Source organism: Carassius gibelio, chromosome B14, assembly GCF_023724105.1.
Source record: "Carassius gibelio isolate Cgi1373 ecotype wild population from Czech Republic chromosome B14, carGib1.2-hapl.c, whole genome shotgun sequence".
In the NCBI taxonomy this organism is placed as follows: Eukaryota; Metazoa; Chordata; class Actinopteri; order Cypriniformes; family Cyprinidae; genus Carassius; species Carassius gibelio.
In genome coordinates, this window is record NC_068409.1 from 22,261,239 (window position 1) to 22,286,307 (window position 25,069).

General features: G+C 37.0%; 1 protein-coding gene across 2 annotated transcripts; it reads right to left on the reverse strand.

Annotated features, from left to right (window-relative positions):
• On the reverse strand, positions 1 to 23,876 carry LOC127971704 (proto-oncogene DBL). 2 transcript variants are annotated; one of them, XM_052574909.1, is made up of 30 exons: positions 23,244 to 23,876; positions 19,726 to 19,794; positions 19,467 to 19,581; positions 19,043 to 19,133; positions 16,213 to 16,332; positions 16,015 to 16,131; positions 15,784 to 15,933; positions 13,902 to 14,023; positions 13,652 to 13,766; positions 13,316 to 13,435; positions 13,040 to 13,231; positions 12,544 to 12,735; positions 12,189 to 12,360; positions 10,968 to 11,050; positions 10,614 to 10,696; positions 10,468 to 10,534; positions 10,238 to 10,353; positions 8,664 to 8,733; positions 8,486 to 8,578; positions 8,311 to 8,403; positions 6,934 to 7,059; positions 6,644 to 6,865; positions 6,313 to 6,405; positions 6,154 to 6,232; positions 6,002 to 6,065; positions 4,095 to 4,195; positions 2,613 to 2,725; positions 2,421 to 2,533; positions 1,645 to 1,748; positions 1 to 1,552 (listed from the first exon to the last, which is right to left on the reverse strand). In XM_052574909.1, exons 1-30 carry the CDS (start codon positions 23,335 to 23,337, stop codon positions 1,512 to 1,514), a joined length of 3,330 nt encoding a protein of 1,109 aa, XP_052430869.1. In that variant the 5' UTR covers positions 23,338 to 23,876; the 3' UTR covers positions 1 to 1,511. The 2 variants fall into 2 exon arrangements, with proteins under 2 accessions (XP_052430869.1, XP_052430870.1); XM_052574910.1 differs by lacking the exons at positions 19,043 to 19,133; positions 19,467 to 19,581; positions 19,726 to 19,794; positions 23,244 to 23,876 and adding an exon at positions 17,602 to 17,778.
• Positions 23,877 to 25,069: the final 1,193 nt, after the last annotated feature.

Consider the following 25,069-nt stretch of genomic DNA (forward strand, 5'->3'; position numbering starts at 1 on the left):
TACAATATTGTTACAATACAATCGACACAGATACATTCCTTCAAAAATAATTTAGAAGCCAGTCCCAAAAAAAAAAAAAACAAACAAAAAAAAAAAATCAGGATTAAATGCTATTACAGTAGATATAGATATGAGGTCCAAAAGTCTGAGACCATTAGTGAACATGCTTTGTTTAGCATTACTTCTGAGTGAAAAACTAAATTTACTAAATTAACTTGAAAATAATGGAGAAAAAACCTGATGATCATGAAATTCTGATTCCCAGATTTTCAATGTGTGCTCACAAATATATATATAAAAAAAAAATGTTTGGACACAAATAAGCATAAAAATATGCAAAGTTGACTGTATATATGGCTAATATAGCACAGTACAGGCAGTTGTGTCCTTCACGTGGCTTGATTTTGAGTGGGTGGCTGGAGATCCACGCTGGAAGGGAACAAGTTGATAGCGAAATTAATAACATAAGAGATATGTACTCCAAAGCGTCTCCTGCTGCTACACACAGCTCATTTCCACTTCAAACGCTGGTATATCAAAGTCAGCCCTCCAACTGTGGGCCTGATTTAATGTAGTAAATTCATATAAGTCTGCAATTAATATTTCATTAAGCATTCTAAACAGTGGGTATATTTAATGTTTGCTGTATGATCTCTCTTAATAAGAAACCTCCATTAACACGGCTCCGATTTCGCAGTCGTGCCACACATTCAACACACATGCGCTCTGCTCACCCCCTCATAACTCATATTTGTGATTCTAAAGTCAACATTTACATGACGGCCCCCCAGGTCTTCAAGCTGGCAGAGTAGATTCTGCATGTAAAGTGCCTGACAAGAGAAGTTTACTAAATAAGAGAGGTAAGAATTGACGGCATGCAAAATTCATCCGGTTTTAAGCTGTAGAGAGAGACAAATGGCCACAAATTTGCGTGACCTGAATAAAGTGCTTATAAATATTTTTTTGAGGTAACTTATGCACTACTGAGCAAAGTCTGCATTAAATAAAAAGTGGGGAAACAGGCATTATGGCACTGCATGATTTGGCATTGAAGCTCTCAGGAAGAGCTCAGACTGAGGATAAATACAACAGTACAAGATAAATAACAGCACAAACAAACAAGGTTTAAAAATTACGGTCCTTTATGCACAGGATGTTTTCTTCGGTCTTCTGAGAGGGTTAACCGCGAAGACAGCGACGAAGAGGCCTTTTGATGGGCCTTGATTCATTATTCATTATTCAACAACCGCAAAGTCAGAATGTTCCAGGCTTCACCTAGTCAGGAGGACTGAAGTGTGTTTAGGCAGAGGACAGATGTTTGAAAGCACTCTCTGGCTTTTCTGAAATGGTGGAGAACTCTTGTAAGATTTTGGTAGCATCTGTCAATGAGGATCAGTACAAAAACTCTGGAAGATGATCCTGCTGGTCAGGTCTGAATCCACGTAGTCACATACAGTCTTGAGCTACCAAGCGTTTATGTTAAAGGTCCAATATTGCACTGGGCCGTTCCTTCATGGCGAACTGAGCTTGCGTGCTTTACGATTCCCTGGTTCTGCACAGAAGATATGGCAGTATGGATCTTAAGCAAACTCTTATTTTCTGGGAACTACACAAAAAGGCAGTAATGTCCAAATGGACTCTCACCTCCAAGCCGGTTGGAGTGATTCTTGATGCTTTCTCCCAAGATGCCCTGCAGGTTGGCAGTAGGGATACGGCCTTCCTGTCTGCGACTCAGATTCTTCACCAGCCTGTGAGGGTACACAGCTATACTGATTCACACCAAACCACTATCTAATCCACTTCAGTTGTCTTTAAATATCAGGGTTTGCATCATGCAATATTGAACTGGAAATGCCCTTTAAACTCCAATTAAAATTCCTGAATTAGAATTAATCTTACAAACAAGATGTAGAATAAGAATTTTCAAAAGGAGGAATATAATGAAAGAAAATTCATAAAGTGTAACCATAATTTTTGACCATTAAATCAACTTTTGCATTTGAAAGGGATCTACGGTAATTTTGACCTATCCTAATAAAATTGACTATTGTTCTTCTTGATATGGGACTACATTTCCCATAACACTTCACATTTCAAACATTTTTTTTTATTCAAAATCAAGATGTTGTCAAACAGTGATAGGTTTACCCAAAAATAAAATGTCATATTCTTCCAAACCTGTGTCACATACTCTCTTTTTAGGAACACAAAGAGGATATACTGGAGTGTTTTTGTAATCCAAATACCACTGATTTCCACTTGACTTCAAACTGTACCACTGAAACATTTCTCAATATATCTTCTTTTATATCAAGTCATAGAGGTTTGGAACAACATGATGATGAGTAAATGATGGCGCTTAAGTTGCATTTCTCCCAGACCATCTTTTATTTTGCTTTAGGCTCACACATATCACTCACCACTGGCCATCATTTTCCTCATGCTGTAGTTGTATGACATCACCACACTTAATGATGAAGTTATCTGTCCCATTTTTTCGCCAGTCAACAAAGGCCCTATATCTGCCTGCAACCTAATACAAACAGATAAGTAAATAACAACAAGTGTCCCCAAACATGAGTAAGTGACAGTGAGTGATGTCCGTCTCTTACCAAACGGGCAGCATCCTCCTCCTCAGTGTCAGACGGGTTAGAAAGGCTGTTTGCTCCACTCCAGTCCTCCAGACCTTCACAGATATCTACAGAATAAGGTGCGCCCGGCCAGCCTACCACAAACACACCACATGGATGTTTCGGAGTTCATGAATTTAACACACTGTGTCTTATGACTCTAACCGATGCTGACGGCCCTGTGGGCTTCAGAGATCATGCGTGTGGGTGGAGAAATCACATGCTCTTTCAAGTTTTATACTGACTGTGCGGTTGAAGTTTGTGGTGACACGGATAATGGTTTTACAGCAGAAACATGAATGTGTGTTGGTTTGAACAGCAAGCATTACACTTCAACTACACTGCTTTGTATGTGTGCAGAATATGTGTTTATAAGTTGGTGAGTATATCTAAGGCCCAAATATTTTTTCTTTATCAGGACAAACATTTGATTTCACTTGCAGTTGCTTTCTGAATTTAAAATGCAATGCATTTACATGTGTTGCATTACTGCCATGTCATTTGTAGGTTTCTTTACCTGACCATTTATAGCTACACTATTTACTCTCACCCAAAATACTGAATGAAAAAAATCAGTTTCCAACTACATACCACACTTAAAGACAATATACTGTAGATACACAACAAATATGATGAAAAAGAATGGTTTGCTTTTTAAAAATGTACAATAATAGTGATAACAATAAGAATTATAAATATTATACAAATTATTAATGTTAAATAACATGTACTATATAAACAACTGTAAAAACTAAACTTTTTAATGGTATATATATATATATATATATATATATATATATATATATATATATAATTTTTTTTTTAAGTCTCTTAAAGTCTTACAAAATAAAAATTCGGCAATTTATTTTATCTAATATACACTAAATGCAGTAATATTGTAAAATATTGTATCATTACTCCAGTTTTCAGTGTCACATGATCTTATAGAAATCAGTCTAATATGTTGATCCACTGCTCAAGAAATATTTCTTATTATCAATGTTGAAAACAGTGTGCTACTTAATATTTTTGTGTAAATAGTAATACTTTTTTCAAAAATATATCTTTTGTAACAATGTAAGTCTTTACTGTCTCTCCTGATAAATGTAATGCATCTTTGCAGAGTAAAATAATTTCTTTTAAAAAAAAAAATCATACTTGCGCCAAACTTTTATGAAACAGTATCTATTGTTGTACATGTATGTATATACGCAGTGTATATCAATGTTAATAATGCTAATGTTTAAAATGATACTCTATTACGCACAAACAATCTTATTTCATCATACTTTTTATTTTCCTGCCTCCAAGATAAACCACGGCAAATGCGTAAAAACACTTCATGATTCCATGTTTGGTTTTAAACCGTTCAACAAGTCCAGTTAAAGAAAAACATTTGTACATTTAACACATTCTGCACTGACATATCTCCACAGAGATGAGGTGTGTATGTGTAACACTCACTGCGTCTGTTGCGCTGGAGCTGGTTAGAGCAGCTGAACGGATCTGGACTGCTGTGGCCCGACTCGGTCCCCTCTGAGCTGACTGACGCTCTTTGCTGTTTGCTGTGGGACAAGAGTAGAGTTAGAAGTAAATAAACAATTATTCAAACATGCACCACATTTTCTATATGAAACAAGAGCCAAACCAACCGAAAACCCAGAGCAAACCATGTAAGAAGCTGGCAGATATGGACAGATGGGGGTAATTTCAGGCCTGCAAGGCAAATGACTCTTTCATAACAGCATAGAGACATGCTGATAAGGAAATGGAGTGAAAATAAGCCGATATAGTCTTGATTTGTCAACATATGACTCAACTCGTCTTGATCTCAAAATAAGCCCCGTCTTCAAAGTGCTGCTTAACAGCCAAAATAATGGAGTCAAACCAAACTCTTCTGCTGTTTGCGTATGTTTGCATGTCATGCAAAACAGATGCAGAGATGCTGGCAAAGCGTTTGCCTGTTATGTTAATGATAAGGGTTCTGCTGGTGAGATCGCAGGGGTGTGGTGGGGTGTGTATGGAGGGGACGGCGATGGTGGTTAAAGCATGGCCGTAGCAGCCCTGTATGTGACGGAGCACAGATCGGAGCGGCCCCCCTCCTGCCAATTTACCACTGAGCGTCACTGTCGCTGGGAGGAGCGAGTGAGGCATGGGCTCCGAGCGCGAAGGCACACACACACGCCCCCCGACAGGGACACAAGGTCCAGACGGGGCAGGCAGCCCTTAAGAACACCACCGGAAGGCCGCACGGCCCTGCGGGAGGACAGGCAACCACACACACACACACACACACAGCGGCTTCAGTCCCCTCATCAGCAGAACATTGTTCATACACTTTTACTTAATTGATTTGTTCAAATGAGACATCGTGAATGTGCATGGGTTTTGTATATGCAAATACAACAAAGATGTTTTAAATATGGCTTATACATGGGTCCAAAATGAACACTCGCCAAATGAGAGTAAAAACTGCACTGGCGAATAAATAAAACCATTGGTCAGTAACTTAATTAGGAATCGAAACATTACATGCTTAAAGTAAAATTTGAATAATTACAACCTGGCCCTCACTAATATGAAAATTAAAATCTAAATAGATCAAAATACAAAGACATATATACGTGATATATGATCTTTATATTATATATTTTCAATATCAATGATATTTTAGGAAGTATATTTTAAAATGTAAAATGTGATTTCCTCTAATTCTCACATGATCTTCAGAAGTCATTATAATATTCTGACTTCCCTCAAGAAGTCAGATTTCTTTCTCTCTTTCTTATTTTTTGTAAAACCCTTTGTTTAAAAGGAAGTTCAAGAGAAACGGCATTTATTTAAATAGAAATCTTTTGTATCATGTACAAACAAATACACAATATATATAATAAATGTAAAATGTTATATAATACCATATAAAGTTAAAAATGTGACACCAATAGTAAAAACATAAACGTATGCATATCTACAAGTTTTTACATTTTATAGTGCATTATATTATTGGTTGTATTTATTATATATACATTTTACATAAACTACTGTTTATTTTTACAATCATGCACAATTCAATTTCAAAACCTGTATATTTATGATGGGTAACAAAGTTACATCTAATTAAAATGAAGTTAATTTTGGACCGTACTTACACATCATATGGATTGCTAAAGCGGGGACTGTAAAAGCAGGGAGGGGGTACTGTTATTGGCAGGATTCTGGGAGGGAAGTGTCATGTGAGATTTCTAACAGCTAGAAGCAGGAAAGAGCTGGTCTGAGCCAAAGGGTCAAGGAGAGCGAGTGCTCGGTGAGGGTTGGATCAGGGATCAGAGAGGGGCTCAGGAACAGTGATCTGTACACTAGTGGATTCTTACCTCACTGAGAGAGAAGGAGACATCTGCATCTGCTCTGAGACTGCAGCAGAGTGACACAACTCCTCTGAGCCAATGAGAGAAGAGCACACATTACTTACAAGTACTTGTGGAGGAATAACAGTGACATTTAACCACAGGAAATGTATTGAGACCTTTTAGCTGTTTCTGCTGGTTGGTCAGGATCTTTCTGATCTCGTTCAGCCAAGCGATCTTCACTTCCACTGAAGGTGCCTATGAGAATTTTTTGCATAACAGTGGTAAATGTGACAGTCACAACAGTCATTGTCCATTAAATAATACTACATTCTCACCTGTATCACATAGACTTCCTCTCTGCCACTGTACCAGATCTCGAACTTCTTCACATCTCCTTTGACGTTCTCCGTAATGCCGACTGCACTCATCTGCCAGCATAAACAGCATTGTATACTCACGGAGGGAAACACATGCGAATCTGAAAACTCACAGCTATCTGCTGTATAAACATGTCATATGCTGTCACATCCTGTGAAGTAGCATCATATTTTAAAAACAAGAAAGGAATGCTGTCATCAGGCTGATATACAACGATGCATCCACATGCGATGCTGGCAGGACTTCTCAGATTGCACATGTGCTCCCAGCAGGAAGTGTGCACCGTACCTTAAGACAGTGCTTGAAGCTGTAGGAGGGAGTTTTGTCAGCGTTCTCTCCTTGATCCTCTCGGCGCTTGCAAAAGAGGAGTGCGTGCTCATGCAGGAACAGGTGTCGCTGCATGGGCTTGAAGCGGGCCAGCTCCTTCACCCGGGTCGGACCCTTCTTATGACTAATCCACACACTGAAGGAGCCTTGCATTAGCACGCGGCCCAGATTGCTGAGATCTCCCTGCAACATACAACTTGTTAGCTACTGTACGCATTCACACCCTCACATGAAGTTGGTAAAAATGTCACCTCATATCCGGTGATGGCAATCTGGTGCATCGAGTCATTGACTGACTTCAGCAGGTCCAGCATGGCTTCTAGCGCCCCCTGCAGCTCAGAAACTCCCTCGCAGCCTGAGCTGTACTTCAGAAGCTCCTATTATCAAACACATTCATATGATCAAATTCCTCGGATTTAATGGACAAAAGTATTCCTACAGTACATCAAAAACATAAAAAAAAAAACACAAGGTTGCTATGGAAGCTTACGGAAAAAAAATCTAAAACTTTTTATCCCACAGTTATGACTTTTTTCCCCCCTCAACTGTGAGTTAAAGGTGCTGTAGGGAACTTTTATAAAAAATATATTTTTTACATATTTATTAAACCTGTCATTATGTCCTGACAGTAGAATATGAGACAGATAATCTGTGAAAAAAATCAAGCTCCTCTGGCTCCTCCCAGTGGTCCTATTGCCATTTGCACAAACTCCATCGCTCCTGGTAAAAAATAACCAATTAGAGCTGCGGTCCGTAACTTTGTTTGTGTTCAAAATGTAGAAAAATGCATATAATAAGCGAGTACACCATGAATCCATTTTCCAAACCGTGTTTTTGGCTTGTCCTGAATCACTAGGGTGTACATATAATAAGTGTTTATATTCGGACTATTTTAGATTGCTTCGGGGGTACCGCGGCGGAGTAACCCAGTACCTTTGTGATTCTTCATAGACATAAACAGAGAGAAGTAGTTCCGGCTACGATGTTCTTCCGCAAGACGCAAGCAGTTCTGTTTATTAACCGCTAGAGCGTCAAAAGTTCCCTACCGCAGCTTTAATCACTCACAATTCTGACTTTTTCCCTTCTAATGCAAATCCTAGTTATGAAATCAAATCATAACTAAGGGTTTACATCTCTTTATATCACGCAATTCTGACATTTTTTTCCCTCCCCAAATATGAAGCATTTGACTGGACTGCATGTGCATGCAGAAATATTTTCTCAGAATTTCCAATTTACAACTACAAATTTGGCTTTATTCTCTAAATTATAAGTTCACGTCTTGCAATTCTGCATCCAGAATTACGAAATGTAAACTTGCAATTGGAATATATAAACTTGCAATTCGGAGAAGTCTGATTTGCCTGAATTGTGATGCTTTAGTTCACAATATCAAGAAAAACTTTTTTCTATTATATTGTATATAATATTTTTTTAATTAAATATTTTGTTTTTTATTCTGTGGCAGAAATAAGCTTCCACAGGTTGCATTGTGATACAAAATACAAACCATACTGCAGTTCACATGAACCATAATTTTATTAAAATACTTTTAACATATAACAAAACATATACTTTTATATGAAATAAATTCTAAATTCACATTTGTATTCAACTAAAGCTTGCACCTTTAATAGGAGTTGATACTTTGTAAGGCGCTGGACTGGCTTCAGCAGGTATGAGTCAAGAGCAAGTTTGTGTTCCAGCTTCTTTTGGCACTCCTGTAACACACAGGACACATCTCAAGTCTATTTCTAGATGTGTGCTGCAAGTATTTTTATAGATAGAGATGGTTTTTGATACCTGAAAGAATGGGCAGTCCGAGAACTGCCTCCATAAAGAATCAGATCGAGGCTTGTTCTGACAGTAACATTCATACAAATGGAAATGGTCTTTCTGGAAACAGACAGATAGTTTATGTTGGATATGTTTCTAAAAACAAAACAGGATAAGCCTCATATGGTTTTATAAGCTTCCTCACCCTTTCCAGAAAGCAAGCCCCAACTGCCTCAGGGCTTTCCAGACAGCTTTCCAAATCCTGCAGGAAGACACTGGAGAACAGAAAACACAAGTCACACACTTTGGTGCCAAACTACAAGCTGTTCATAATTTAATGTAATGCAAAATATCAGGGTTGGTAATATATATATATATATTTTGCTTACCATTTATTTGATCAGTTACAAAGTAAAAACAGTAATATATTAAAATTTAAAATAACTGTTTTCTATTTCAATAAGTTTAAAAATTTCACTTATTCCTGTGATGGCAAATCTGAATGTTCAGGAATCATTCTAATGCTCAAGAAACATTTCTTATTATGATCAATTTTGAAAATGGTGCTGAAATATTTTTGTGGAAACTGTCAAACATTTTTTTAAGTATTCAGTAATAAGTTCAAAACAACAGCACTTATTTGAAATATAATTTATTTTGTAACATTATGCATGTCTTTACTGATCAATTTAATGCTTCCCTGCTGAATAAAAGTATTTCTTTAAAATTCCTACTGACCCCAAACTTTCAAATAGCAGTGAATATATATTTTAAAATATCATTATATAATTACCCATATTTTAACATGTTAATATTCATTTTTACAGCAAATAATGCCTTCTTGTTTTATGATTAATTCTAACAAAAAAAGGTCTTGGTTGACTTGAAAAAATGGCTTCTTATTTGTAATTATAAATAGATTTTGACTCCAAACTACTGAAAGGTAGAAATCCAGTAAACATCCAGTATGTACAACGTCTAATGTGCATTATATCTAGAACTATTCACTACAATTAGTGTGTATTAAATCTCATTTTCAGTACAAAAGTAATGTTTTAAACATATATACACATAGTATGCTTGACAAATCTATTATGCAGTAAATCAAGTACGCATAAAATGTTTTACATCCAGTATGCACTACAATTAATATGTTTTAAATGTAATATGCACTACAAATATAGTGTGCATTATACTTAGTATGCACTTTAAATAGTATGCACAATATCTAGCATGCAAAATTAGTTTAGCAACTGTTTCATTTTCTTATTTCCCAGTTGCACTATGCCTTTTTCTGTCTCTGTAACAGATAAGACTGACTGACACTCAGTGAGAGGTCACACAGCTGTCTATCAGAACCCCCGCTCTGCTGACGCGCTCCCTTCCAGCTGAGCTCTCATTGGCTTAATCAAATCCTTATTTGACCAACAGCCATTTAGCAGTAATTAAAGTGCTTTAATTGGCGTAACGGCTTCCTGCAGTCAACCAATTTGGCAATTTGCCTCACCCGGGGATGAAGACCCAGCAGGCAAGACACATTTCAAAGCCACTGGCAAACACAGCTGCACAAACCGATATGTTTTATTAAAATAAGATGTTTCAGGAAGGTGTCTTGAAGTCAAAACTGTCAGTGTGCAGTTGTGTCTGAATTACTGAGGCTGAGGATTTGGCGTTTTATCTCACAGGAAACAGAATCTTATTTCGTTCTGAAGCTATTGTTTACATTTTGCTCTTGTAGCAAAATAGCAGCGTTATGAAGTTCTCTCTGTGTGGCCTTGCCTGCTATGGAAGTTGTAGATATCAGGCAAGTTTCCAAACAGCACATCTCTCTTGTTGCGAAGACTTGTTGGCAGGAGCGGAGCAAGAGACGGATTGTCCATTTCAGCCCTGTAGCCCTGCAAATCCAAACAAAGAGAGTGACAGAGATCTTTAACAAATCCACAACATCAACACCTCAGCTTCCAGCTCTACCTTCAGTGCCACATTCAGAAAAATGAAGGTCATCTTACTAAGAGCACTGCCAGCAGCTCCTCCACATAGATCCTCTCGGTCTCGATCAGCTCCTTTATCACATGTCTGGAGACGCACACATTCACATGGTCATCACACACATCAGTGTGTCATTAAAACAGACAGTGTCAGGCAGCAGACTCACCGTTTGAGCAGATCAGGGGCGTCTTCTCCATCCATACTGTACGGGAGAGAGCTGGCCGTCTGATAGTCATGAATCACTTCAATCTGAACCACACAGAAAACACAGAAGGATTTCCACATCTTTTCTGAGCTTTATGCATCTTTCTTACAAATGAAAAGGGAAATACAGTCTATGGGTGTTTCTTCAACTTTGGGTAGTTCAGGTAATTCAACTTTTTGCCACATGGCAATCACATGCTGGAAACTGATGTGTGAGGGAAAAATCTAAACTTAGTATATATTAAAGTTTTATTACGAAATGTGTGAAAATGTGATAATTGTTTTAAATTGTTTTAGGTTACAGTTACAGTGTTACCTTTCTGGAGTTTGGGCTTTTCCTCGATGTTCTTTTGCCTGGTAATGGGAGGTCAAAGGTGAACTTTAAACTGGAATTAAAATCTGTTTTAAAACAAAAAGAGCAGTTGGATACAATATAGAATTGATATAAATATGTTGCAAAACGTGCAGCTTCAGTGAGAGCTATGAGAATATTTTTTGCAGACTAGTGACTGCAGCACAAAACATTAACGGCCACAGTACTATGTGCAATCAAATCATATCATCAAAAACAATCAGACAGTACTGGGCATAACATAATATCACTCTGATCTGACTTTGGAAGTCATTCAGAGGTCAATACCAGTTTATGACCTCAGTAAATGAATAAAATCCTCCCAAAAGCCCTTGTTTCAACTACAGATCTATCTTTACATTGCGTTCCTGTTGGATCACATTTGATGGGCTGCTATCCAGCTGTGCTGAGGATCACGGTATGTCAGGTGAGCTCTGCACATCTCTATGGCTTCCTCCCTTGATCTCTCCATCTTAAAGTGCATCAGCTCTCACAAGAATAGTGAATGCACAACGACCGAATCCATCTGATTTATCCTCTCCCATTATAACATTCAGAATTTAATTCTCTAATACATTATTAATCTGCAATTCAATTTACTTTTTTTAACACATTCCCATAGTCACTTGAGAAATATACAATTTAATGGTCATTATACAGAAGGATCTGACAGCTGAGGTCCACTATTGACAAATCAGAATCAAGTATTCCACAGAGCCACATAATAAAGGTTTGCATTCTGGGGTAAACAAAAATAAATGCTTCCTAATTTACATGGAGCCTGTCATTTGACTATGCGTCACAGACAAGCCTTTGTTATGGGTCCTCAGAGTTAATAAGGATTAAAAGAACTGCATGTGAATTGCAAATGTACCTTATTTTGCAACTGCCCAGGAATTTTACATTATCCATAGGGATTTATTAGGGAAAAGGTGCAGCCGTGCATTTTTAAAGGTACATAATAGCTATAAAAGGATTCCATGTCATTACCCAAATGCAATCCATTTTGATCAGGCATCTTGAAAGCTTCGTTAAAGAGTGTGTTTTAGTTTTTGTATTGTAGCAAGTGATGTACATGGCAGATATAAAAAATTTAGTGCGAAATCTTGTCAAAACTGTGAGAATTAATGGCTGAAAAATACTGAGGATAATTGGACCCAACATTAATATTGGACTGTGGCATACCATGTTTGGGGGAGAAGAGGGGGGATTTTGCACGTGGTGGGTTCTCTGCACGAGGGACCACCAGCTGGATTGGTCGGACATGTTTGTCTGCCATTTTCCTCAGGCAGTTCTGTCTGGATTGAATCAGAGCCTGCACAGAGCTATGCTTCTGAAAAGTCTTCTCTATATGAGCCTGAAACACACCACAGTAAAGGATTTCCATTTATATTTAGCCTAAAGTGTAATTAATTCTTTAAGATTTAGAGGGACCAAATACAGCCATCAGAAGCTACATTTCTGAAATGACTGTCTAAAATGATCCCTAGGAATTTACTTTAGGAATCTAGTCTTATTTCTGTAGTCTGACAGTGTTTACCTGTAGACAAGGAGTGAGCACAGATTCATACTCCAGAAAGAGCACATCCTCGCCTGCTCCGAGGAGAGCTGGCGCCGCCTCCTGGAACTTCTCGATATCTCGAAGAGCTGCCTGCGCCCCTTCTTTAGACTGGAATTTATCCACCTGCTGATTGGCCAAGAGATAAGCGCCATCATCACACCACCGCAGAGCCTGCAAAACAAAGGGCAAGAAAATTTGGCAAGAACACATTACACTGATCAAAAGTTATCAAAAATAAATAATTATAGAAATTAAAGAAAATATATTAAAATATATTAAGATAGAAAGCAGTCATTTGAAATTGCATTAATATTTCACAATATTACTCATTTTCTTAATTTAAACAAAAAATTGCAGCCTTGATGAGCATAATGCACTTCTTTAAAAAAATTATAATAATAAATAAAAATACCTTTTTCATAATATGAAATGAAAAATGACTATATAAGGAGAAGGAGTGAGTGTATTAGCCCACCTCTTGGAGGCAGCGCAGCAAGGTCTGTGCTTGTGTCAAGGAGCTGCGTTTAGTATTGAGGGCAGAGGTCAGGGTGTCACACTGATGTCGGAGTTCATTGCAGCGCTGGATAATCAGAGCCATAGCATAATGGTGTCCAGCAGCCAGCTGATGCCCATGCAGGATAAGAACCTGAGCCTGACTCATCTCCTCCTGAAACAAACACAAATCTATCAGAAATTTCCGCATATTTGCGACTGACTGTACAACATGAACAGCGAGGCATAATCCAGTTACCTGTGCACGTTTTTCCAAACTGTCCAGCTCTCTGACACACTGCTCTGTTTGGGACAGTGTTTCTCCTGTGATGCTTATCTTCCTTTCCTGTGCTCTTATTTTCTCTAAAGAGCACTCCATCTGACATAAAGAGAATGTTAGATCAACTAGATAAAATACTTTCATTGACTCTTCCTATTTTAAAAGGGAAAAAAACCCTTCCCTCTTTGCTTTACTTTTACTTTTAAATTAGGTAATGCAGCATTGACAAATGGCAGCACTGGTTTTGTGTAAAGCATTTGTTTGTGAGCCGTCATTATGTTTTTGTGCAATGATTGGAACAGAAAAGCATTTCACCTCCTGATAACTATGCTCATATCTCAGCAGTTGTAAATATTGCTGCAGTTTGAGGTGGTGCTTATCAAAGAAGCCATCAAACGCCATCTCCATATCTGTGAGCTGAGCCAGCAGCCTGCAGTAAGGACATGTCAGAAAGCATGATTTCAAGTTCACACCGTTTTAGAAAAAAAAAAAAAAAAAAAAAAAAAAAAAGTGTATTTGTGATGCAGACTATTTATTTCCAAATAAACAGGATCAAACCCTACACCTCTGCATGGTATCCCAGTCCTGTGTCATGTCCCAGCGCGTGTCGGCGTCCCCTTCCTTCCTTGAAGTTTCCAGGTTAGAGAGCAGCTGCCGCCCCTCTCTCATCACAGATCTGATGGCATCCTTCACCCATGAATAACAACAAAAACACTTCGCACTGTGTTCTGCTGTCATTGACATCACAGAATCATGCAACAAAACAACAGCCAGAGCCCAGAGGGGCCGGAAAACACAAGAAAAGACAAGACTGGAGCTAAAAGTGACTGCAGACTGGAGTGGAACACCGATTTTGCACTCACATGCTTTGTGTACCCTAATTATAGTTTATTCCCTTAGGTATGGTACTTTTTTTATATTTTCCTTGGCAAAATAAGTGGTAGTAGAAACAAGCATAGATACCATGTTTAATCTGATAAAAAGAGGTTGATACAGAAGCTCTGTTTAATAGGTTGCCCTTTCAAGAGTTTTTTGTCCTTTTCTTAAATGCTAATCTATTGGTAATTATTTTGCTAAAAATATTATAATTATTATGCATGCAGCTCTGCTTTCCTCAATTGAGAAACTGATGTAAGACATGAGTATATTTATAATATGTGACCCTGGACCACAAAACCAGTCTTAAATGGCAGTTTTTCGAAAAATCTGGAATCTGAGGGGTCAAAAAAATTCTAAATATTGAGAAAATAGCATTTAAATTTGTCCAAATGACCTCTTAGTAATGCATATTACTAATCAAACATTAAGCTTTGATATATTTAGTTATGGCAGAAAATTTACAAAATATCTTCATTGAACACTATCTTTACTCTGATTTTTGGCATAAAAGAAAAATCAATAATTTTGACCAATACAATGTTTTTTTTGGTTATTGCTATAAATATACCCCAGCACTTTAACTGTTTTTTTTTTTCTGCTTCAGAGTCACATTTATTTCACCACAGATACATTTAAATTAAACTAGAAAAATAATAAATAAATGAATAAATAAATAAAATAACATTTTGAGTTTCAGATTTTGTATAAACAACCATTTGGCAGTAGTATTTTCTTTATAAAAATAAATGTTTACATAAAAATATTTATTTAGCAAAGATGCATTCAATTAATCAGTAAAGACATTTATAATGTTACAAATGATTTCTATTTCAAATAAATGATGTTCTTTTGCACTTTCTAGTCAACTTTGATAATAATAATAATAATAAATGTTTCTTGAGAAGAAAGTCAGCATATTAGAATGATTTCTGAAGGATCATGTGATACTGAAGACTGAGGTACTGGCTGCTGACAATTCAATTTGGCATCACAACAATTAATTACATTTTAATATATAATAAAAACAAAAGTTATTTTAATTTGTAATATTATTATTTTTATTGTGTTTTTGATCAAATAGACAATAGCAGACAGCCTTAATAAAACTTTTCAAAAACGTATTGACTTTTAAACAGTAGTCTATATTTATATTAGTGCTGTCAAACGATAAATCTTGATTAATCGCATCCCAAATAAAAGTTTTTGTTTACATAATGTGTGTGCATATATTATGCATACATAAATACACACACATGAATGTATATATTTAAGAAATATATAGGATATAATTTATGTGAATATAAATATAGACATGTAAATACATGTAAATATTTTTAAAATATATGCGGTATGTGTGTCTTTATATATACATAATAATATACACAGTACAGACATAAATTATTTAAACCAAAACTATTTTGGGTGCAATTAATCATTTGACAGCATTAATTCATTTACATTTTAAGCTGAAATTCTGTTGTTCCTAAAGCAGTTATTAAAGTCTAGCAATAATCAATAAGGGAAAAGTGAGAGAATTCTCTACACATGAGGGCTTCACTGAGCTGTACCTTAAGTCTCCTGTATTTCTCAGTGTGGGACATCAGGAGGAACTCAACAGCACTGCATTCTTCTGATAACTGTGTCTCAGCCAGCTCTGTTCCAAACGCCTGCAGCATCTGAGCAATGTCCTTAACCATAACAGCAAAACTCTCAATGGCCTGTAAAAAGCAAAGAAACTACCTTGTTTAATGTGATATTTCGGTCTATTTCGTTAATGCATCTATACCATCATTTTTTACTGTTCTTAAGACGATCCAATCGCTGTGGCAGTAGTCAAGAGTTCCCCCAAACTCTGAGGTCAGCTGATTCTCATCAATGTACCGCAGTAGATCTGTGACAGAGCTGAGCATCACCACCTTAATAGCAGACACAAATGCAGGTCAGGGTGGTACTGACTTTACGAAGATAAAATGACAAATGAGTGTAATGAGTCATACAGGCATTTTAAGCATGAAGTCCTCTTGACTAAAGCGGAAGCCGAGATCTGTAACCGTGCGCTGGAAGAAGCTGGTCGGTCTTAGTACCAACACAAGGTGCAAGTTTCCAGGGAATGAGGCCTATGACAGAAATAGATGAGATCAGCCTGGCAGACACACAAGGACAGACCGCCTTAAACAGGCAGATAAATGCAAGAATAATCCTTAAAAACGTGAGGATATAATGAAATGAATTTAATGAATGTTCTGGGTCTAATGTAAATCTGCTTTGCATGGAAACATTTACCCTGCATACACTTTATTTGTACTATTTTTCAGTTGCTTTTAATGTTTGGATTTTACTGTTTTACCTTTATAATAATAAAATATGCATAAACTATTTTAGTTACTTAATTATTCCTCTACTATAAATTTCATGGCCAATATAGTTATCAAAAGATATACTGCAAATGCTAGCTACCAATGAAATTATCCTCAAGTCTGCTATTGAATTGAATATAAATATTACATAAACAAATAATAATAATAACTGTTCGAATAAAAAAAAAAAGTAAAAAATAGTAAAAAATTTGTTATTTGGCCTGTTATTTTTTTAGCTGATCTCCAACATCTGACCACCTGTAAAAATGAATCTGCAAAATGCCAAAAATGTAATCACTTGGAAATGGTGCGGAATAATACATTCCCAATTCATTTTGTCTCTGTCTCCATTTTTATAGGTTTCAGTGTGGTTTTAGACATTTGGACTCCACCTTATATGGGATTTGGACAATGCATGCAACTCACACAAAAAAAAGAAAAAAAAAAGAAATAAATCCGTTCTAAGTTTGAATATTATTCATTTAGGCTAATTGAATCCAGTGTTACTGTGCATCCTGTACTATCACTCATCACACTGACAACTGATGAAAATCAAATTGATGAGACAACGCTAAACTAGTTAACACAAAATACACACTGTGATAACCAGCTTGATTAGCCGACAACTACTGTAAATGTACAGTTTATTAATCACAGGAGCTGAATTACATCGAGATACATAAGTATTTGAAACAAATCTGACTAATCTCTTTGACAAACAGAAAAAGGACATGAACATGACGGTTCATCCTAGCACACAGTTCACAGTAAGGACACACACCGCTTGACATTGACTCGTCCTTACGTATTTGTAAACAAAAGCTTCATCTGCGAAAATATTCAGTCTGCTATCGCTCATATGCACGATAATATATTTCTTTATATGTTACATTGATAAACAACGCCTTCTCTAGCATTTATCTATGTAGGATGACTAAGCTAAAGCCGTCCGTCGCGCCGCAGTGTACCGCATTGTGCTCATCTAAACTTAAGTCCAACTCTTTAGCGAAACTACTCCAGACACATTACCGTCGATCGGCGGATGCGCGGAAGTCCTCGCCTGCAGTCTCGCTCGCTCATAGCGATCGATGTTTTATGAGGATGTTTAAAGACCTCGCCCATCCTGCTGTGGCAGACCGGTGCCCGGTGCAGTGGACAGTCTGCGGGATTCATCGCCGCAGCGTCGGGAGGGTTGCAGCACAGCACCGTCTCTCTCCTGCGCTCTCCTCACCTCTCCCTCGCCCCAAGAGCGTCATAATGTAAAAACCTGCGCATGCTTTTTGCCAACTCATGCATTCCCGTTGCCTCGCAGTGAGCTCGGGTTTCACAGTTTTTAAACGCAAACTTCAGTTAGAAGTGCCGCATTTAGTTATTTATTCAGGATGGAGCACAGAGAATTGGGCTGTGAGCACATACTGTACTGAACCTGCGCTGATCCACTTCAGCACCACGGACAGCGACAAGACCGCTTCAGCACACAACAAATACAGACTCATGATTCATTCAGTCCCCAAAGGACATATAAAGGTCTGCGATGCTTAATGTTCTCCCTGGATCTATTAAGCTTTTCAATAATACAATAAATTCAATATTAAATAAATATACCTTTTTAAGTTTTATAAATACATATAAATGACATAATTAAATTAATTATTTGTACAGATACAAATTGCCTCTCGATTGCCCCTCGAATTCCTGTTCTTAACCGACAGGAGCAACATCCAGTGTGGTCTTCTGCTGCTGTTGCCCATCTGCTTCAGGGTTTGACATTGTGCATTCAGAGATAATATTCAGCAAACCTTGGTTGTAACGAGTGGTAATTTGAGTTACTGTTGCCTCTCTGTCATCTCTAACCAGTCTGTCCATTCTCCTCTGCCCTCTGACATCAAAAAGACATTTTCATCCAAACAACTGCCTGGATATTTTCTCTTTTTCGGACCATTCTCTGTAAACACTAGAGATGGTTGTGCGTGAAAATCCCAGTAGATCAAGAAGTTTTTGAAATACTCATACCAGCCTGTCTGGCACCAACAACCACTCCATGTTCAAGTCACTTAAACCCCCTTTCTTCCCCATTCTGATGCGCGGTTTGAACTTCAGCAAGTTGTCTTCATCACATCTAGATGCCTAAATGCATTGAGTTGCTGCCATGTAACTGGCTGATAAGTAATTTGTGTTACCAAGCAATTGAACAGGTGTATTTAATAAAGTGACCGGAGAGAGAGTGTGTGTGTGTGTGTGTATATATATATATATACATATTTATTTATTTATTTATTTTTTTAAAGGGTTTTTAAAAGGGTTCTTTTTAAAAGGATTAAATCCAAGTTTATGCAAGGAAAATATGAAATCTTAAACTATAAATAATAATAATAATAATAAAAATATGAAAACAACAAAACCCCTTTCACACTTTTGCATTAATTATAAAAAATATATATATTATAAATAAAATATTGTAATCTCTTACCGCAATCCGTGCCAGTGCTGTTTTGATCGAGACCCAAGTATCCAATCTTCGGTCTAAAATGATGATAAATTTTACACCAGGTTGCCGTTTTCTGGAAACATGTGAAGTGTGTCAAATCTTTATTAAGAACATGACATTATAAACAACCACAATATCTGAACATATGTAAGTAAATGTACACTGGCATTTGCTTGCATTGCATGGAGGGATCAATATGGTCTTTCATTCTAAAAGATCCTGACTGTATTGTGTCTACAATATGACTACAAAGATCTTTGCATATTTAGCACACTAACAATACATTAATTTGAATAGCTCAATTCGTGTAAGAGCTGTTGCAAGGTTTATGTGAAGAGAATACATAAGGAACTGTTGCTGTACTGCAATGCAGTGAGATGGAGAGGCTGATGTATTAGACATGGACCTCGGGATCAGTGTGAGGTATGAAAGAACTTTAGCCAGAGCTTCTTCAGGAATGTCGCTGAAAGCAGAGCATTCTGGGAGAGTGATGATGACACTAGAGTCCTCACCGCGTCCCCCTGGAATTCAATAAACATCAAATTGACAGTTTCTCAGTTAAGGACAAATTCTGTGGCACTGCTCCAAATTTATCTGACATGTTTAGGCAAGCCATTAATCCACAAATACTTCACATACTCTAAAACAGAAATTTAAACCCCCACCTGATAAATAGGCCACTTGTTTCTCAATGTAGCCAGCCACTTCTTGCATACTCACAGGGACTGTGACCTCTGAGGAGACAATGAAGATGAGCCACATATAAATAACAAAGCGGCAAGCTTTAGGTCATGTTTCTGTAAGTTTATACAGTTTAGTCACAGTTATGTGAAATTTCAGGGACAGCACCACCCAGTGTTTAATTGTACAAACTACAAGAAGCTGTTTATAACAGTGCTATATAAAATTATTTATGTTCTTTTAATGGACTCCTCAGTGAAACTGACAACATTAGTAGTTAGTACCAATGAGTCTAATGCATTCATGTCTGCAGAACCATCAAGATGGACTGAAGCCAGAGACTGAAAACAAGAGGAGATGGTGGTTCAGTTTCCTCTGAGCCTCGTCTCATACTACAATACACTGCAATCGGAGATTGACAATAAAGGGTGTGTTCAGATTACATATGGACCAACACTGGTATCCAGTGACTTCACCATGAACTCACTTCCTGTGTCTGCAGCAAACAAAAACAAATTAATTCCACAGAGAAATGCAATACTCTAGAGGAAATGGATTATCTTGGGTCAAGTTACAGTACAGCTTCTCTTTCCTACTATAAGACTCCTTACATGCTTACCATTGTTGATAAAAAAAAGACCTGATATTCTTCCTAAATAAAGGGTCATGTTCTGAAGAAAGTTGTAATATGTAAAAACTGCTATCTACATAACCATTAACCTATTATGATAAAAAAAAAATAATGCTGACAATAAAATTTAATGAGTTTCCAACAGGTACTGTATAATGGTGCTGGGGCAGAGATGAATGTGAACTAAGACACAACTAAATATTTAATAACACTCAAGACAGTTTAAAATGTTAAAAGCTCTATATACACCTCATAAGCAAAATGAATGAGATTTATAATGTGATTATATATGGAGAGATAAATGCATGGTGCATTTGAGAGAGATGAATTTGCAAATGTGAAGTGAAGTGTTATGATATAATAGACATAATATTTTTATAATAATAATAATAATAATAATAATAATAATATTTAATATGTTTTATAATAATAATAATAATAATAATAATAATAATAATAATACATTTTAAGGTCTGTCAAGAAATATTTGTGTGCAAACATATTAACAAATAATAACAGAATTTTTATAATAAAAATACAGCTTAAGGTCTGTGCAACAAATTTGTGTGTGCAAATAATAACAATAAAATAAACAGTTCATATAAAAATGTTGACAATTTACACAATCTCTGACCGGCCACACAAAATATGTTTTTCTTCATCGGAACACATTTGGAGAAATCTACCATCACATGACTTGCTCACCAACAGATCCTCTGCAGCGAATGGGTGCCGTCAGAATGAGAGTCCAAACAGCTGATAAAAACATCCCACAATCTGCATGTTTGTAGTAAACATCTATCAAGATGTTTTTAATTTCAAACCATTGCCTCTATTCATAATGTACTATGTCCAGTGAAAAGGTTGTCTTATCTGAATTAGGAAAGAAATATTCAGAGAACAAGCAGCTTTTACAACTTCAGAGGATCCATCGTTGAGCAAGTGATGTAATGAAAAATTCCTCAAATCTGTTCTAATGAAGAAAATAATAGTCTACATCTTGGATGGCCTGAGGGTGAGTACGTTTTCATCAAATTTTCATGTTTAGTGAACTATTTCTTGAATATAATCAATTAAATGAATACATTAAGACATTTTCCATTTACATTTTTATTGAGTCTGTTAGGTCACTAAATGCTGGAGTATATTTGCTCATGGTGTTTGTTCTACCATGTGTTCAGGCTTTATAAGCAAGCCCAGCATTGCCTTGACAATGATACGTTTAGGCAGCATCGCCCTTCTAAAACAACAGATGGAAAACCACACCTTATACTCCTTTGAGGGTGAGATCAGAGATACAGGTGAGTCTGTGTATAACAAACACATTCAGGTGCTGTCCATGTGAACATGTCTGAACTCAGTCTGAAAGCCACTTATTAAATAAAACTGTACTGCTCAGTAGCAACACAGAGACTATGATCTGTCCTGTAAGAGACAGGGTTGTCTGAACTGAATAATTTCTCAATGTTTTCATAAATTTAGTTCTTGATGGTTACTAAATAGGCTTGAATGATAAGAGGAGTTGTTGCCTGAGCTTTTATACTTTTAATTTAATTTTTAAAAAGCACAGACAAGAGTAGCCCTGATAAACATGTTTTATATACATTTAGCCCAGAAGTATTTGGACACTTCAGTTCCACTTCCACTTGTATGAATGTTAATGCATTACATATCAACCCAAGAGGAATTTTTTCTAAACAAAACATTCCACAAAATGTTGCCATTTAAAACGATGACAGATGTATTCATTGTCAAATGTTAGTGGTTAATGTGATAAACTACATCTGAGTGCACTTGACTGTATGCATAAACATGTGCATATTGTCATGCAATGTGGTAAGAGGAATGAAAGGATCAGAGTTCATATCTACAGAGCATTTAAAACTCAACAGTTTAGCTGTAAAATCATAAACTCATAAAAAATGCAGATTTCTCCATGTCGAATATACTGAGGAATACTAACATCCCTCATTGTTTGAGCAGATTCTGGCGTGCGGCTGCATGGATGTTATCGAAGCCCAGACAGGTGTTCACAATGGCTGTGTCAGAATGTTGTTGTTGTGAACCTGGCTCGCCTGAGAGGAACTGCTGTCTCACATTACAATGCATCATTACAACGTAACAAACAAACACCTTTGCAAAGCATTACTTCAACACAGACGTGACGCTCACTCTCATATAAAAACAACCCCAACACTGAGACCGATGCCAACAACCCGAGCCACACTGCCAAATCTAATCTCCTACAAACACTTTGAGTAAACCAAAGCATCATAAAGTAAATATTACATAACACACAGCAGAATGGAGTGATTCAGACTTGTAAACCTTTAAATGCATTAAAGTGCCCGAGGAACGACATGGTGGCTAAAATGAAGATGCTGAATCATGGTCTAAAGAGAATTCTCTGGGTTTTAAGGCAAATTAATAGCCAGAGATCAGGGCTGGGGGTTAATATCAGTGCTCCACTTCCTGTGTGTTGGCGTCCATTTGTAATACATACAATACAACTTCTATTTTCATCCTTCAATCTCACTACTGGCCTGAATTCAGATTGCATGATTATAAACTTCCAGCTCACAGTATATGTCCATCAAAACACTCTTTTAATATCAAGGTTTCAGGAAAAGGTTACCATAGAAAAATACAAGGTTCTGGAATTGCTCTGCCTTTCAATTACAGAAAGATTGAGTCCAGTCCAGTCAAGCAGATTATCAAATATCTAATCTAGGTTATGGATGAAACGCCATGAAGTTATAAATAGCAAACATAATCCTTGCAATACTACATAAAACGCCAGTGAAAATCCTGAGAAACTGATGTCATTGTGAACAAAAATGGCAGTTATATATGGCAGACATATATACTCACGTTGCAGCGTGTTCTCCAGCTCCGAACCTGCCTGCAAAAGGCTGTAATAGCCCTCCATGTCCTTCTCAGGCTCCTGAGGAGAGGCCGAGTCCATTCCCTGGCTGTTCCTGGAGAGGAGTGACTTGACTCTGGGCCCGTCAGGCCCTCACATCCCACTCCACCCTGGATTCATCTCACTATATCCTCTGAACAAGTCCCAACTGAGCCTTGACTTCAGCTCCGTGCCACCACTCACGCCTCTGGACTCCACAAGTCACCTTGAGCAGGAGCAAGTGCATCCAGAGAGACCCCCGCTGGAGGAAATGGGATCCGGAAATATCTATGGCAAACAGCCTGCTGCAGCCGATAGTGGCACTGCAATATCACATCTCAGCTTACAAAAACCACGCACATACACACATCAGGGAGGGGCCGAGAGGATGAGGTCCTGTCCCAAAAGTGAATCGAATTAAAAGGGTTTCCTGTCCACAGTGCTGACAGTCTCCCCTCTTTAAAAACACACCGCACACACTCCCTCCGGCTGCAAACTCCCGTGAGTTAAGAGTGCGTCGCTGTTCGACTCACACTTTTGACACTCTGCCAACTCCCTCCCCATCGACTTTCTCTGCTGTGGAGTTCAAACTCCGCCCCCTGCTTATCTCCACCCTCCTCATTGGTCAGTTTTCCCTCAAAGGCAGTGGCTCAAATTCTGTTTCTCTTCTCACTGTTGGATCCCTGCATGCTGTATTACACACATTCTCACCCTTATTACTCTTACACACACACACACACACACACACAGGCAGACTGTTCTGAATATCACTATTGACAGCAAAACTATTTTTTCTTTCTAGACTAAGGGGTTTCATTGTTCACAATACAGAAAAGTATGACGTGTGGGAAAATTGCACAAAGACAAACAGCTACATGAATAAGAAGCATTGTTGTCAAAGAACACACTAAATATGCATCTACAACCGCATCATATACCCACAAGACACTGTTGGTTTGAAATAACATAGGGCATTGCAGACTTTATTCAGTATGCACATGCTCTGCAATTGTTGGACAGATTTGGAGAGACTAAGTCTAACATCTGAAGACAAATAAAGGACAATACCAGAAAAATACCATGGGCAAGTGTTGTTATTATTATATGTTTGGAATAATTAAGATAAGTCTTCAGCGTCACAAGATCCTTCAGAAATTATTATAAAATGAGATTTCCATATCTCATATCCCATACCATTATTAATGTTGAAAACTGTTTAGATTCTTTGATTATAAAATTAAATAAAAGCATCCAGATCAATTTAATCCAACATTTTTAATGGTAGTGTATCAGTTTCCACAACAATAGTAAGGAGCACAACCGTTCTCAACATTGAAAATCAGCATTTTAGAATGATTTCAGAAGGATTATGTGACACTGAAGACAGGCGTAATGGCTGCTGGAAACTTAACTTTGCCAACACAACAAAATATTTTTTTTTTTTACTGTACTTTATATCAAATAAATACAACCATGGTGAGCATTTAGCTGCTAGTATTGTTTTTGTTATCATTATTATGAACTTCATTGTTTACTCATGAAGATTTTAGACATGTATGAACATATCTTTACTATTATTTATATTAAGATAAAGTAAACATAGCTTAACATTTATTGCACAAAATAATAGACCAACAAACAGAAAGATTAAAAACAACAAAACAACTTATAGTCCTATAGTGTGACAAATTCATTTTTAAACATACAAATATTATGATGCTGTTTTAGTTACTCTGAAGCCCTTATAAAGTGCATGTATAACATTGCTACATGGTTTAGAAAAAAATCATATAAA